The 17,233-nt window shown below is 38.2% G+C and overlaps 2 protein-coding genes across 2 annotated transcripts in view; both read right to left on the reverse strand.

Annotated features, from left to right (window-relative positions):
• Positions 1 to 2,258: 2,258 nt before the first annotated feature.
• On the reverse strand, positions 2,259 to 8,776 carry VCPKMT (valosin containing protein lysine methyltransferase). Its single transcript, XM_080808228.1, has 6 exons — positions 8,495 to 8,776; positions 8,286 to 8,396; positions 8,051 to 8,123; positions 6,911 to 7,030; positions 5,565 to 5,669; positions 2,259 to 3,474 (listed from the first exon to the last, which is right to left on the reverse strand). The coding sequence occupies exons 1-6, from the start codon at positions 8,755 to 8,757 to the stop codon at positions 3,460 to 3,462; spliced, it is 687 nt and encodes a 228-aa protein (XP_080664354.1). The 5' UTR covers positions 8,758 to 8,776; the 3' UTR covers positions 2,259 to 3,459.
• An 826-nt stretch (positions 8,777 to 9,602) lies between these two features.
• The window catches only part of SOS2 (SOS Ras/Rho guanine nucleotide exchange factor 2), a 79,673-nt gene continuing 72,042 nt past the window's right edge, over positions 9,603 to 17,233 (reverse strand). The window contains exons 22-23 of the mRNA XM_080808227.1: positions 12,010 to 12,119; positions 9,603 to 11,141 (exon numbers count right to left, since the gene is read on the reverse strand). Of these exons, the coding sequence (XP_080664353.1) occupies positions 10,632 to 11,141; positions 12,010 to 12,119 (620 nt within the window). The 3' untranslated portion in view covers positions 9,603 to 10,631. The remainder of the gene's footprint in view (positions 11,142 to 12,009; positions 12,120 to 17,233) is intronic.

Raw genomic sequence — 17,233 nt, forward strand, 5'->3', positions numbered from 1 at the left:
TTCTATTTTAACAACTTCCTTTTTATAAAATGTTTAAAGACAAAGTCAAGCAATGCCATCTACAGGGAAACTTTAGAACAACAGTCCTATTTCTATAACCCACACTTCTTAAAATACAGTACTTATAGTCTGAGTTAACATCGCATTTGGCATCATTTAACAAGGTAACTTTTAAGAAAAAGGTAACTGTGTAAAAAATCCCACCATCATTCTGGATTAATATTTCTTAAAATAATTAAAAATAACCTAATTTCACTCCCAAGTTCATGAAACTTAAGATTCACAGACCCTTGGTTGTGAACTATACGTGATTGAGATTCCATGTTGTACAATTTCAAAGACCTTTAGTTATAACTGGTATACAGGGGAGACTCAAGTCCTTGGAGACTAGCCTATAACAATTTCATTTTTCCAGCTATTAGACTCCCCTTTCTTCTTGAGTAACATCACCTTTGCCTTCTTGACCAGGTTCTCCAAATTTTCAAGTAAACAGTCAATTTCTAAAGCTCTGTCCTATTTATTTTAAAACCTATTTTGTAGATGATTCCACATCAGATTCAAAGCTCCTTCCTTCCCTATGCAGTATAGGCCCACTCTAATCATGGATGGTTTATTTTTGTATTTCTTCTCCCTTTGCTCCTTTCCCCTTGGGAAATAGATGCTAGGGTTCCTTAACACAGCAGTTCTCAATTTAGGCTAAACTCAAACCACCTGGAGTCCTTTAATAAAAATCCCATGCCTTTAAATTTAACTGGGACCCGAACATGGCTTTCGTTTGCTTTTAATTTTCCACGTGATTCCATGTGTAGCCTAGTTTGAGAAACACTGCCTTACAACGGGGCCACCTTAATGGGCTATAACTGCATTCTGATAACCGGCCTGTGGGTTTCATGGTGCACAGTGGCAAGCCCCCACTCAACTAGAGGTCCAGAGGTCCATTCCTGAGCTGTCTTCTCACCTGACCCCAGCCCTGGGGGTCCTGGGGGATTGGAGTTGGTTGTATTCTGGTTGATCCCCAGTCCGCGGCATCACACCTCACTCATCTTCTGCACTTGCCTTTGAACTTCTCCATGTTGCTGCTCAAGTCCTCTGGCCTCCAACTCCTGTATCAACAGCAGCTGGCAGGACCCATCTTTAACACCTCTCTGCCTGATAGTCCTCACCTCTCTAATTTCATTCCCATGCTCTGAAATAAAAACACAGATGTGCTATCTGCTGGGTAAACTCAACCAGGTGGAGAAAATGCTGGGCTCCTCCTCCTAGAAGCATCCTTAATCTTGAACTGTTCCCTCACGCCTCTCTCCTGTGGTTTCTGAGTGCAGATGAGAGTCTAAAGGACTCATGAGAGTCCAAAGGACAAAATCCCATTCCCCAACACTGCATTCCTCAAAAGAGACCTCTCCCAGGCCTCTCTGGCTATCTGTGGAATGGTAGGTGGTGATAGGGCAGGTTCTTTGGAACTGGCAGCCCCCAGTAAGCCCTGCAGTGCTCACTGGTCCTACCAAACCAGTGGTTCTTTGGTCTTACAATGTGGAGACTTGGTACCTTTTTTTTTTTAATTTGAAATTTGGTACTTTTTAATCTCTGCTCTGGCCTTATTCCAGAATAGGGGAAAAAAAAAATCCCATGATTTAATCTTACAAATTACTTAAATCTACATTCAGTAACTTAGGTCAGTTCTCCAGAACAGATGGTGATGAGTGTATGCAAGTGACGTTTTAAGGTGATAAATTAAGTAAGGAAGTGGGAATAGGACAGGGAAGGAAAGGAGGCACACACAAGTAAAGGGGTGATTCTGGCGAAGCTGTAGAGGCTGACCTCAACCCAACTCCTCCAGAAAATTTTGGAGTGTAAGGTGCACCTATGTGAGGTAAAGGAGCTGGGCTTTCCTACAGGAATGCCAAGGGGCACTTTAGGCAGAAGATCCAGAGGTAGTGAATATTAGAAGTATAGTGAAAAGAAGAGGAGGGTGAAAAGGCATCTGAGAATCTGAGTGGATTACTATAGATGGTCAATGTCAGACTTACTTAAGTTGCATAGTGTTATGGAATAGGCTAGAAAGTAGTCATCTGTGCCAAGACTTCACTAATAATAACTGGTGCTATCTGTAACTAACAAAGAATCATGTATTTAGGTTAAACTGTTTGTAAACCGGTTAATGAAATGCTAAGGGCAGTATGAACAAGGTATTTTGAAAAACAACAGCAAGACAAACTTTAAAGACCAAAGGAAGCCTGAAGAAAAGAATGGTTCTTTTCACTTGGATCTTTAATTTCTCTAAATTGGGTTTCTTTTTCTTCTTCTGGAAAGCCTGATTTACACGTTCATTTCTTCAAAGCTATTTCTGAAACATTCACAAAATCACAGGATCTCAAAAACAATGTTTATTTTAATACATAAAATGTGCCACCTAGCACCAATGCCTACAGGTACCAGAATTCTATCCAGTTAGTATTACTCTTCACAACTGGTGTAACTGAAGTCCTTGATAGATCAGTCTGTGAGACGATTATCATTTTAAGATAAAACAGAGAATACATAGAATCAAAACACTTGGTAAATACATAGAGAGCCACATTTGTAGTTACTTAAAAACATTTCTCTGTTTCATGTAAACACTGGTGATTTTAGCCATTTTCCTGGAAGATATATGCGACGAAAAGTGCAAGAGCCATGTAAGTGCACAAGCCTGAAACTGGACTTTTATTGCTCCATTCACAAATGAAAAAGTTTGTAAAGATACCTATTCCCCCTCCTGATTTCTTACTTTCATTCCTACCAACTCATTGCAGTATAAATTACTATCTAACTCACACAGACATGTATGGTGGAGGAAAAGAATAAAACTTTGGCTAATAGTATACAAAACAGCATTTTCAGGTTTTTGTTTTAAGAACATTTTGGTATTAATGCTATCGTAATAACAGCAATGAAGTGGAAGATACATATGATAAAAACCAATGCATAATTACATTAAAATAAAAACCAACTTTTAGATTTGTTGATCTTGAAGACAACTAAATTTTACTAGTTGCAACTTAAACAATTACACAGTAATAGATGTCTCTCTTTAGAAACTGGATCAATTCATCTCCAGTTTCCTGACAATAATGCCAAGTCAACCATGCCACTTCACTGTTTACTTCTGGTAGACTTAAGGCAAACCTCAACACCTATCTTTCATTTGAGGAGTGACTGATACACAATTTTCTTTTAAGCAGAACTTGAAGCTGAGCTACAAGTAAACTAAGTTGGATTTCAGGCCCACTGGCAGACAGGCAGTCAATACTCATTTTCAAATTGCAGGTAGCCCATGGTGGTTGTCAGTTACATATCGAATCTCTATGGACATGCTGGAAAAATCTGTGAACACAATCTTCCCATGCTGTATTCACATGCTCCATTCATATATTTAGCTTACCCAGGTTGTTAGAGGCTTGGGTAAGATGACTAAAGATTTCATGATAGAGATTTCTATAAGGGAAAAAAAAAAAAAAGAAAACTTTAAAGATTGATTTCTTATGAAAAATTAAGTATTTATTGGGTACTTAATACTAAGTAATATGCCTAATGCAGCTCAAATGAATAACCATCCATAATTTTAAGAGATGGGTTTTTTGCTGATACCCAAAACAAGGTAACCAAAGAAAAATCAAATACACTGGACATCATCAAAATTAAAAAGCTTTGTGCTTCAAAGGACATACCATCAAGAAAAAGAAAAAAAAAAAAGACAAACCACAGAACGGGAGAACGTGTTTGAAAGTCATGTATCTGGTACGGGTCTAGTATCCAGAATAAAGAACAGTTACAACTCAACAGTAAGAAGACAACTCTATTTAAAAACAAGGAAAGTGTTTCCGTAAAGATATCCAAATGGCCAATAAATACATGTAAAGACATTCCACATTAGTCATTCAGGAAATGAAAATAAAAACCACAATGAGATACGAATTAAATCTTACTGAGATGGTTACAATCAAAAAGATGGACAATGACAAGCACTGGTGAAGAGGTGAAGAAATCACAACCCTCAGCTACCGCCAGTTGGAATATAAAACAGTACAGCAGCTTTAGAGTACAGTTTGGCAAATTCCCCATAAAGTTAAACATGGAGTTCCCATACAACCCAGCAATCTATTCTAGGTATATACCCAAGAGATTTGAAAACATAAGTCACACAAAAATTCTTACATGAATATTCACAGCAGTATTCCTCATTATTGCCAAAAAGTGAAAAATGACCGAAATGCCCAATCACTGATGAATGGATGGATAAGGTATACTATCAAAGAAATATTGTAACTCTTTTTTTCTTATAAAACTACAAAAAGGAGCCAGATACAGGAAGCCACATAGTGTGTGATTCTACTTCTGTGAAGCATTCAGAACAGGCAATCCACAGAGAAGAGACTGGTGGCTGCCAAGGGCTGGGGAGAGGCAGGGATAGGAAATGACTGCTAATGGGTATGGGGTTTCTTTTTGGGGTGATAAAAAATGTTTAGAACTAAAGTGGTAATGCTTGTGCAATTCTGTGAATATATTAAAAACCACTGAACTGTACATTTTAAAAGGGTGAATTTTATGAATTTTGTAAAAAGAAGTGATCCTTTGCCAAAAAAAAAAAAAAAAAGCCTTTACATTTAGGAGACACAAAATCTTTAAGCCTCAAAAAAAATTCTACTTTTAAACTACACAACAGCTTGAACTAAAACCAGAATCCTTAAGAAAATATTTTTAAAATTTATCTATCTCCAACACTATGCCAAATGAAAGTTAGCAGATCTGAATTACTAATCCCACCACTTTTTCCTTACAGTTCTAACACTTAGGCTTAATCCCCAAAAGCTATTTGCTTTTGACTAGAATTCACACAATCAGAAAACTTCATCACTGAGAATTCAATCAAAGCAAAGATAACAGAAACAAGTGGGACTAACTAAATTTAGCATCCTTAATTCATAAACTAGATCATGTCTTGCCTTTTACTGGTCACATATATAAAAGGTGATACAAAATGGATGAAATACAATTCTTCCCCTCTACACGTGCAAACTCTAGGCATACAGAGGCAGCTTATATAAAGATGTAATTAATGTTAACAGGTAAAGGAAGGAACAAAAAAGGGGAAATACACATAAATTCTATTTAACTGTGTGCATTTCTACTTACTGAGCAGATCTACCTTGTTATACTTTACTTTGGACTATTTGCCAAATGTGAATGGTTGGAGAAAGTTCACAAAAGTCAGAACTGACATTTTTAAACAGAAATGTACAAATAGCTAAGATATTTACCTGAGGTAATGCCCAATTACAAAGCTCTATTATTTACAGATGGAAAGGATCTTTATCAGAAAAGCCTGTTTTTGTTTTTGGTTTTTTAGAGGGAGAATCCAAGGCCAGGTAGATTAAATGATCTGAACACTGAGAGTGCCTGAGCCCAGGGAGTCATCAGAAGTGTTTCCCCACATCAAAATCAGCATCTGCATCACACATTAGCCCAGAGACAGTGCCCAGCTAATGAGACCTCCTCAGAGGATAAAGAGCTAGGAATGTATTTACCGATTTTTTCTTTCTGATGTATAAAATATGAATATCCTCGCTTCGATATTCTTCATCATGTTTCTCCAAAGGAATTTTTTCAAAGTCAAAGTCTAGCTGGAGGAGCTATAAATTTAAAAGAGATATACTGTAAATTCCATAACGTGAAGTTTCCTGTGGTGACAGAAGTCAGAATGACAGTTAACTTTGGAGGAGTACCGACTAGAAAAGGGCACATGGGAGCATTCCGAGATCCTCAAAGTGTTCTGTATCTTGATGTAGTGGTGGTTGCCTGGGTGTATACATATGAAAAATTGAGTTGAGAACTTGATACATATGCATTTTTACATGTGCTGACTCAAGTTAAACTGTTTAACAATATAGAATTTTCAATTATAGTCTCAAAATTTACTTTCAAGAAAAACATGAAAATAAAAACAATTTTAGCATGTATCTGAGGCAGAGTCATGTATTTGCATTCTTATTTAAGCAAAGCAGTCCTTTCAGTGGATAAATTGCAGGACTATGGAGATGTACCCTCAGGAGGAGTCACTTGTAATGTGATGGATTTTTGCCCATCAAAAGGGTTTGGGGACGCCTGGGTGGCTCAGTTGGTTAAGCGGCTGCCTTCGGCTCAGGTCATGATCCCAGGGCCCTGGGATCGAGTCCCACATCGGGCTCCTTGCTCAGCAGGGAGCCTGCTTCTCCCTCTGCCTCTGCCTGCCTCTCTGTCTGCCTGTGCTCACTCTCTCTGACAAATAAATAAATAAAATCTTTAAAAAAAAAAAAGGGTTTTGATGACCACTGGGGCAAGATAGGTGAAAGATACATGGGGCTCTATGTACTACTTCTGCAACTTCCTATATGTCTTTATTTTAAAATAAAAAGTGAAAAACAAAAACAAAAAACACCCCCAAAAGTAGACAGGACACCTTGGTTGAAAGCTTTTATAAAAAATGTAGAGAAAAACACAGAGGTGAAAACATATCACATATGTTTCTCTGATGTACTCTCCAAAAGTACTACATACATCATTAATACATTCCCAAAAGCCAGCATCATGTTTAATAAAGAAGCATGGAAAACTTTCCCAGAAAAGACAAGGATGTCACCATTATTATTTTAGGTTGTTTTGTAGATACTAGATTGACTAATTAGAAAAGAAAAAGTAACAAAGGATTAGAAAAGATGCAAAAGGTTTGGGGAGAAGCTTAGTAGAATGGTGCGCAACGAAGGATACTCTCCTTGGATTCATACAAGTAGAATGTGTTCCCCACTCAAAATTACCTTAATATACTTGAACATACAGTCACACAAAGCCTCAATGAAGTCATGTAAAGCACTACAAAAACAGATTTAGTACTTACCTCAAAATATTTTTTCTCGATTTCTGGATTTTTTCCCATTGTTCGTTGTTCATAACAACATATAATACAAGTCTCAAATCCACTAAGATCTTTTAGAGTTTTCAACAACGGCTCCAAAGACTGTTCAAAACAGAATATCACTTTTACTTACGATTTTTAAAAATTTTAATATTTACTATAAAATGGGAATAGGGGAAGTGGAGAGTAACTATAACTCCCCTCCAATTTATCCATCTTTGAGTCAATCAACAAAGTACAAGTGGTTAAAGCTCTGTAACTAATGACTGGTAAACTCCTCTTCACTAATCAACCACTGTAATGATTTCAGTTTCCAAATGACTCAAATGACTGTATTTTGGAGTTCCCATGAGAAAACAAATGAAAATGATCTCATCCTTAAAAAATGAATTTTAATCTATTCTAAGTTGGGATTTACCCACAAAAGTGAGTCTGACCCTAACTTGAATTTAAGTTAATTCAATGTTTGTTATTTTAAAAATGCGATGCCCACAATATTATACAAACTGCCATTTAAAAAAATACCATTCTGGGGGCACCTGATGGCTCAGTGGGTTAAAGCATCTGCCTTGCTCAGGTCATGGCTCAGGTGATGATCTCAGGGTCCTGGGATTGAGCCCTGAATTGGGCTCTCTGCTCGGCAGGGAGCCTGCTTCCCCTCCCTGTCTCAGCCTGCCTCTCTGCCTACTTGTGATCTCTGTCAAATAAATAAATAAAAACTTTTTAAAAAAGTACCATTCTGAATCAATCTTTCCACAGAACAATGAATTCTTTACAATGCAACTTAATTCTCAATGTCATGGTTAACATGTTCACTAGGAAGAGCTTAGAAAAAAACTTAAGCTTTTCATAACAGAGCCAAATGGCAAAATCTTTAAAATAGTACAGAAGCCTCTAGTAAAATGCACATAACACTTCTGTCAACATATTTTACAGGTCTATATGTTTATCACCAGTATATGTATATAGTTCTGGTAACCTTTATGTTCTTTACTGTGTCATCAACTATAGGACAAATATCTTGCATTCAGAGATGTTAAAATGTGAAGAAACATGCACTTTGGAATCCACAAGTTATGGTATAAATTCTAAAGAGAGACACTTCACTCACTGAAGACTCACCTCTTCATAGTATATGCAGTCGGCCATCAGTATATAGTCTGGTGGAGAAGGAAAGTCTTCTATTTCTTCCCCCCTTAAAAATATCAACCAAAATATTTAACTGTTGCTTTAATAATTTAAAACACTGTTTTATAAACAAGTTCTAGAAAGTCCCCTTCGTATTAACTATGGTTGTAGTGAAACGCAATTTAAAGCAAAATCGTTATCTTAAAACAAGCTGAAAGGCCATACAAACCATTTCAGTACCTTGGCTTGAACAGAACCAGTGACAAGATGCTTGTTCATATTAATATTCATCTTCAGCAAGTCCTGCAATTCCTCAAGATCTGTGACCACAACGTCAGCCCTATAAAATAAAGTGGATTGAAGTACAGGCACAAGCGTGGTAAACCAGTAATCCGGATTTCCCGAACAAAGCAGCCCCCCCCTCCTGCCAGCTCTTACCCGAGGGTAGCAGCCATGAGCCCTACGGCCCCAGTGCCAGAGCCCAGCTCCAGCACGGACCGCTGGCTCAGAGCGTGGGCCCCATCCCCGGAAAACCCGGGCGTTTCTAGGTACTTAGAAAGGACAATGGCAGCATCCCAAACAACGCAGCCCACGCCGCCGGACCCATACTGCTGCAGTCGTAACACCGTGCCATCTCGCTTTTCCAAAACTCGAACAAAGTTCCGCAGTGGGTCCTCCGCGGACTCTAGAGTAGCCGCCATCGCTGCCCGGCAACAAGATGTGGCGCGTGCAGTGACGTCACAGCCACATGCACCGCCCCAAGACCGGCCTGAAGAGGGCCGGGCGCCTCCTAGTGGCGAAGTTGACACCATTGCGCGTGCGCAAAAGTACAAAGGCGAGAAGGCCGCATTACCTGGGCGTGGTCGAGCACCAGGCTACCCGCTTCTTGGGTGTTCGTCAGGCTCACTACTCTAAATTATAAGCCTGGCTTTACAAACGGGCAGTTTAATTCACTCTTCCAGACAGAGCTAATATTGTTACCTCTTTAGAAAACAAAGGCAAACTCAAGACCTTTTACCTGGAGACCAATTTCACTCGGTAGTTACTGACCTTAAATCCAGGCAGCTTCCAAGGTCCTACCAGGGAGGCTACAATCCTCTTTTATCAAGGGTTTCCTACCATGCTCCTAATTCTTCATCTGAATGCATAGAAATGGTTGCTGGAAGCTTGCTGATTGCGTTTTAACAGTTAAGACAAAGTTACCCTAATAAAATTTATATCACTTAAATTCCTTGGGATTATGTAAATTGCACAAATATTGAAAATAATGTGGTTGTATGTATTTACACAGAACTCAACAGTATCTCCACTTGTTCCTTATAATGAAAACACGTATTTAAAAGTCTTTTAAAAATTAAGACTGGGGTGATTTATTAATCTTGTTAAGAACTCTGATACAAAGCACAGTAAAAGGCCACAGACCAGTAAATAAACAACGTGGCTTCTGGCTACTTTACAACTGCTGCTACAGCACTATCAGCAAAACACGCTTTTCATCACTTTGAACCCAGGAGTCCAAATGGCAAATAAAACTTTTACTCACGTCTCTGAATAAAAAGTTTAATAAAGCTTTAAGTATGCTTGTTTGCTGATTTAAATGTTACCAATCTAAAAAAAAATTTTTTTTTAATCTTAGTTAACATGAGATTTATAGAGAAAGTTGCTAGGTTTTGAGGGCAAGGCAGTTGGTTCCTATGCCATAAGAAAGTTTCCTCTGAATTTCTGAATTAGTAAAGTAGCAGATTGTAGTATAGGCCTTGAGTCACTTAAATTTACATAGGTTATTAGCATTATTTTTAAATATACATTATAAACAAAACTGTACATACATGGCATATTAATTAACTTTGTTTTCCAAAACAATAGGCAACTCATTAGCTAAAGACACCATAGTCTGCAAAAACAAAAGGCACATCTGAATGAGATACATGCCCTTTTCCCCTCTATGATTGGGTTAGGTAGTCTGTATACATTTTGACAAAATAATAAACATTTACAGTGCATTCTATTATTTTCATTCTATTTTCCATTTTTGTCTTCAGCAGCAAATTCTGGCATTTAAGACATGGCATTAAAGAGTTTAAGAACAGTGGGTGTTTTTCACAATTCTCCTAAATGTAAAAACTAGAAGTAAAAACTAGAAGATGGTCAAAGAGTTTTAAAAATCAGTAATACCATACACCCCTTATATTTGTGTAAATTCATTGCCTTAAAAAGGCATCTAATACCCAAATTTGAAAAATTCCACAAATGCACTATCCCCTTTCAGTGCAATCAATGTCACTTTAAACCATATTTTAGCAGAGTCTACAGTGCAAATATAAATTCTTTATACTGGCCTTTTGGCAGCACTGAGGATCCAAGACAAGGCAATGCTACTGATCACCTGAGGATAATGATAAAGGACTTCTGTATTTTTATTTTTCCAATTTTTAAAAGCTTATTTGATCAGTAGCATTTTTGTAAGAGCATTATTTGTAAAAAGTACTAAAATACTATGACTTTTTTGAATAAATTAAAAAAAAAAAACCTTTACAAATACCATTCCAGTGTCAATGACTACATATGGCTAAGGTCATTGAGGAGTTTCCGCATTTTCTAGCAAAGGCAGTCTGTATGACGGAGGGTGCGAAAGCTCCCGTTTATAAGTCTTTGGTGGCAGTTTTGGTAGGTGAGGGCTTGAATTCTGCCTTGGTGGAACAGGGGGAGCTTGAGGATGAGCAAGGTTGTTGTGACTAGAACTGAGCACATAGCATCGACGTGGTACTCTCGGAGAGGGTGTGCTGGGAGGAGTATTTGGCGAATTTGGACAGGTACTAACGTCTCTGAACCAGTCTGGATCTCTGTGAAGATGTCCTAGTGGAGGTGGCTGAAGATTAAACGGACAGTTTATGAAGTGTTCTGGAGGCCGAAGGGGAACTGGTGGAGGGGTATCAGGAAGAGGATCTCTTGGCGGCGGTGGAGGTGGACTATGCAGAGGTCCATCAAATGTACCAGTAGGAGCAGGAACTCTGGGTTTTACCTTTGGAGGAGGAGGCTGTCTTGGTGGAATAGCAGGGGGGTCATCATCAGATTTCATATTTCCCTCAAAAAAAAAAAAATTAAATCACACCTCCATTCTCCTGAAAAATCTGTTAAGCTTTAAAAGACTAAAAAAATCTTGTTTGGTTAAATCCAAGAGCTCAAAATAGGTTAATCTGATATAATGATCAGATTCATGAGTAAAATACTCCCCGTTTAATTTGGTGCCTAGTTTAATATTTTTATATATAAGATGTTTTAATTGAAATCTTAGAACATAAAGCCTCAGGTTATCTTGCTTTATACACCTTTCAAAAATTTACACATTTTAACTATAATAGGCAAGTGAGTGAAAGGAATACATAGCTTTGTACACATTAAAGGACACAACGTCAAGGGAACTCGATGTCCAGCTTCTGCTTTCTGGCTATCTACTTCTACTTTCCCCAGTGAGGCTTACTGTGGTGGTTCTCAAAGTGTGATCCAGGGACCAGGAGCATCAGTACTAGTAGGGAACTTGTTAAAAAATACAGATTCCTGGGTCCCACCCTAGACCTACTGAATGGGAAACTCCACAATCTGGTTTTAACAAGCCTCCCAGGTAATTCTGATGCAGCCTAAAGTTTGCAAAGTACTGGTTTAAAGTTTGAAGAATGCTTTGAATACTAAAGTTTTTCCCTTTTCTACCAGAAAGGAAACATATTTCTGAGTATCTGTGAATCTGCCCAGCCTCTTTTTAGAAAAAAAAAAAAAATTAACGAGAAATAAGCAGTTAAAGTATTTTTCAAGAAAAAAAAAACGAAGTGTTTAAAAATCATAAAGGGTAGCCAAATTATAATTGACAGATTTTTATAAGAACAAGAATTATTTTGAAGATTCACAACTTGGAGTAAGTTGAATAAGTTAAGACAAACCTAAGTCCTGTTGACTACCTTGGAATTTGAAGCATCATGATCAAACTTTTTTCGAGGAGGAAGAGGCGGAGGAATCAGTGGCTCTTCACTTAGTTTGTGTAAACTACCACATGAACTGAAGAAAGACTCTGGGGGTAAAAAAGATTAGTTTAACACAATTCACAGTGCAAATCATAAGACTTTATTTCAATCTGTTATCACCTCTGCTATAGCAAATATCAGACTGTACTGTAGTTAACTGTTGGTTTACCTATACTCTCCACTGAACTGTAAGCTTTTTGAGGGCAGTGTGTATTTATTTTTGTATCCCTAAGCACTAGCACAGTGATATTGCCTGGCATATGGCAGATATTATAGCTACATGAAAACATACAATTTAAATAAGATTCATAATGAGATTCTGTTTCCTGAAAAACCTTTTTAAATCTAAAACACACAAAACAAACAAATTTACATAAACTGTAGTAACTTCCAGAGAAAGATCATACATAATCAGAGACCTTGTGGTTTTTCTTTTTTTAGAGATTTATTTATTTGTCAGAGAGAGAGAGAGAGAGAGATAGCGAGCACAGGCAGAGGCAGAGGGAGAAGCAGGCTCCCTGCCGAACAAGGAGCTCAATGTGGGACTTTATCCCAGGACGCTGGGATCATAAGCTGAGCCAAAGGCAGCTGCTTAACCAACTGAGCCACCCAGGCTATAACCTATAGTTACGGACCAATTCCACTTGTTGATCAACACTTGTAATAAAAGCAGTGACTATGTCTTGTTTATCATATTAAGACTGGGTTCACAGAAACTAGTCGGGAAAGTTGATGAGTTTAATTTTAAACACACGGAGTGTGAACTCCTTATGTGATATCCAAGTAAAGATGTCAATCTTATTACTCCATGTAAAAGACTGCTGTCCCGATCTTGTGCCTCTGCAGTCACCTCATGGGTCCTGTCAGCTCAAGTATGCTGATAGGGTGTTAGCGGATGGTGTGTGGGTCTAGACTGAGCGCTATCTGCTGTAGATATATTCCTTTTGCCTGACCAGCATCTTTTGCCCTTTCGGAGCAAACTACTCTTGGTGACAGTGATTCTATCCCATGTGGCTTAATCAGCCAATTTGGCCCAGTGCACCCCAACTCCAGTCAGACAAATAACAAGTGCTGGTGAGGATGTGAAGAAAAGGGAACCCTCACATACTGTTGTTGGGAATGTAAATTGGTGCACCCACTGTGGAAAACAATATGGAGTTTCCTCAAAAAATAAAAAAATAGGAATACCATATGATCTTGTAATTCCACCACTATTTACTCAAAGAAAACTAAAACACTAATTCAAAAAGATGTATGCACCCCTATTGTCACTGCAGCATTATTTACAATAGCCGAGAGATGCAAGCAACCCAAGTGTTCACCAACAGATGAAGGAATAAAGAAGATATTGTCATCTGCAACTGTATGGATGGACCTAAAGGGTATTAGGCTAGATGGTATAAGTCAGACAGAGAAAGACAAATACCATATGATTTCACTTATATGTGAATTCTGAACAACAAAAAGAAACACTCATAAATACAGAGGACAAACTGGTGGCTGCCAGAGTGGAGGAGGATAAGGGATGGGTGAAATAGGTGAAGGGGATTAAGAGGCACACACTTCTAGTTATAAAGTAAGTCAGAGAAATAAAAGGTACAGCATAGGGAGCATAGTCGATAATATTGTAATTAATATATGTGACACAGAGTGACTACACTTTGGTGAACATTGAGTAACGGAGAGCACTGTCAAATCACTGTGTTGTACTTCTAAAACTAATATAACATTGTCAACTGTATGTCAACTGTACTTCAGTAAAAATGCTTTTTTAAAAAAATTTATTTTTTTAAAAGAAAGCTCTATGCCCAACGTGGGGCTTGAACTAATGACCCTAAGATCAAGAGTCACATGCTCTCCTCACCGAGCCAGCCAGGCACCACAATAATAAATACTTTTTAAAAAGTAAAAAAGAAAAAAAAAAGAAGTGGGCATAGGACTCACTTCTCACCTTCTTAACATGATCAGATTTTTATCTACTTTTCTTTCATGCATGCAGCCCTTGCTTTTGCTTAGGGGAAAGCTGACCTTATCCCATAGCTCCAAAGATGGGGCCTGATCAGACCACGTCAATCACTGTAATCCACTCCTTCAGCCAGAGTGACAGATGTAGCTGTAGGCATGTGATCTAGTTCAGACCAGTGAAATGTGAAAGATCTGCTAGGGGCTACTGAAAAGAAAGTTCCTTGCCCTTCCGGAAAGGCACTCTGCCAGTCTGTGTCTGTACCTTTCTCTTTCCTTTTTACCTAATTGAACAAAAAAGCACACAACCACTATTGCTCCTGCCACCACTCTTATGGCATTGAGGGAAAACGGCCTTAGGTAACACTGATAATTTGGACAAAACACTGAAGTCGAAAAGAAACCTGGTCTTTGATAACATCACTGAGCCACTGATTTCAACAAGTCTTAAAGCAGCCTTCCTCTAGACTTCCAATTATGTGAGTCAGAATGCTTTTTTGTTGTTTAAGTCAGACTTAGGTGGGTCTTCTCTTCCTTACAGAAATACACACTCATGGAAGCAGAAATATCTGGATGATGGTGGAAAAGCTGTGAGACTTTCTGAATACAGGTCCAACCTATAGTTGACCACTTAACCACCATGTTCTATTTCTCCATAGCAGGCACTCAATAACCCTTGATGAAGTGTGAACTCCAATTTTATTTTCTATCAAGAGCACCTCCCTATAAGATCAGTTTTTGTGAGCATTTTAAATAGCTTCAATGTTCCAAACTAATGAATGTAGAAAAAATTACCAAGTGTCTTCTGTAATGTTAGTCAGCTATGTAAGTGACTTCCAATTTTTTGACGTCCATCCATCCATTTTTCCAAGAAATACTTATTGCATAACTGCTATAGTGTCAGGTGCTATTCTAGGCACTAGAGCAATGTATTAGTGAACAACAACAGGCAAAAATTCATGTCCTTATGGAGCTTATAGTCTAGGTTAGGGAGAGAGAATGGATATGATAATTAAGTAAAAGTATTACGGCTATAAATTAGAAGAAATATTAAGTAGGGAGGGTGGATACAGAGAGAGAGGAGGGGAGCAATTTTAAATAGGACGGCTAGGGAAGACCTCACTCAGGTAATACTAAGCAAAAACCTAAAGGAGGCAAGGGAGCCTGCAATGAGGCCAAACAGGTGAAGAGCATCCTAAGCAGAAGGAATGCCAAAGCAGAAGTCTTGATGTGGAAATGTGTCTGTTGTGTGCAGGAGGCAAAGAAGATAGAGCAGAGTGAATGATGGGAGAATAACAGGTGATGAAGTCTGACATATCAGAAGAGGCTAAAATGCATAGAACCTTCTGGGCCCATTAAAATAACTTTGGTAGGGTGCCTGGGTGGCTCAGGGGGTTAAAACCTCTGCCTTTGGCTCAGGTCATGATCCCAGGGTCCTGGGATCGAGCCCCGCATCAGGCTCTCTGCTCAGTGGGGAGTCTGCTTCCCCCTTTCTCTCTGCCTGCCTCTCTGCCTACTTGTGATCTCTGTCAAATAAATAAAAAATCTTTAAAAAAATAATAAAAGAAATTTGGTTTTTACTTTGAGATAGCCACTGGAGAGCTTCAAGCACTGCTGAGAAAGATCTAACTTACATTCTTCTTCTTCTTCTTCTTCTTCTTTTTTTAGTCTAACCTACATTCTAAAAGGTCCTGGCTGCTATCCTAAAACAGACTATGGGGAAGACGAGAAGTTAGGCTGCTACTAAAATAAACCAGGTAAGAGATATGGTGGCTTGGATCAAGGTTACAGCAGTAGAGATGGTGAGAAATAGATTCTGGATATATTTTGAGGGTAAACAAGATTTGGTGATGAATCACATTTGGGGTATGAGAAAAAGAGAGAAGTAAAAGATAACTCTAATATTTTTAGCCTAAGCAATTGAATGCAGTTGAGAACTGGGATGAGGCGGCAGTGGGAAGAACAACTTTGGAGGGGATGAAATCAAGCGCAGTTTTGGAGAAGTTAAGTTTGAGATTCCTGTTCAGTATCTAAATGGAGATGTCGAATAGGCCACTGAGTATATGGGTCAAAAGGTCAAGAGAGAGGTCCTAGGTAGAGAAAAAAGTTGGGGAATTATCATTATACAGATAATATAAGACTCGATGGGTCAACCAAGTGAGTGAGAAGAGGTCCAAGGACTGAATCTTGCGGAATTCCAATATTTATAGGTTGGGAATATGAAGAAAAATAAGCAAGAGAGACTAAGGAGCTGAAAGTATAGTTAGAAAAACCAAGAGTGGGATGAACAACATGATCTTCATGTATGTGACTTCTTCCCCATATTGGTCTTTTATATAAATAAAGGCAGAGGCTTGGTCTTTTTTTGTTTGCCACTGAATCTATAGTACCTACCAGGGTAGCTGGTACAAATAAGTATTCAATTTCTTATTGAATAAGACCAAAGGGTGTGAACATTTTTATGGTTTGACATATTGTTTACAGATTCTTTCCAAAAGGGGTCATACTAATATACCAACTTACAAAGGATAAGTAATGTATGAGAGTAACTTTTAACATAGGCTTGCTCATACTTTGATGTGAATGGTGTATTCATGTCCATTGTTAATGGAGTCTTGCTATTTCTCCCACTGTATGTGAGCCTTTTTCATACATACTATATTCTTTCTTTCAGGATTTGTTTTAGAAGAGTCAGAATTTTATGCAATTATTCTCAACATTTTCCATTAAATTTCAAAATGAAATTTTCCTTATCATATGGAAAATGTATTTAACTGCCATCCAAAATAATGTCTAGAACTCCTGGTTCTAAAATTGCTTGGTGTTATGGGTTGAATTATCTCCCTGAAATATACGCTGAAGTGCTAACCCCAGTACCTGTCAAGGTGACTTTACTTAGAAATAAAGACTTTATTTAGAAAAAGTCTTTACAGATATGTAATCAAGTTAGGACGAAAATGGGCCCTAATCCAGTATGATAGAGGTCTTTAGAAGGAGAGAAGAAGGGACAAAGAAACATGCAGAGGGAAGACGGTCATCTGACAACAGAGGTAGAGACTGAGATGATGCATCCATAAACCAAAGGAGGTCAAAGATTGTCAGCAAAGGCCAAAAGCTAGAAGAGGCAAAGAAAGATTCTCTCTTACATGTTGCAGAAGGAGCAAGGCCCTGCCAACATCTTGATTTGGGGACTTACAGC

The sequence above is a fragment of the Martes martes genome (genome assembly GCF_963455335.1).
Source record: "Martes martes genome assembly, chromosome: 7".
Classification (NCBI taxonomy): Eukaryota; Metazoa; Chordata; class Mammalia; order Carnivora; family Mustelidae; genus Martes; species Martes martes.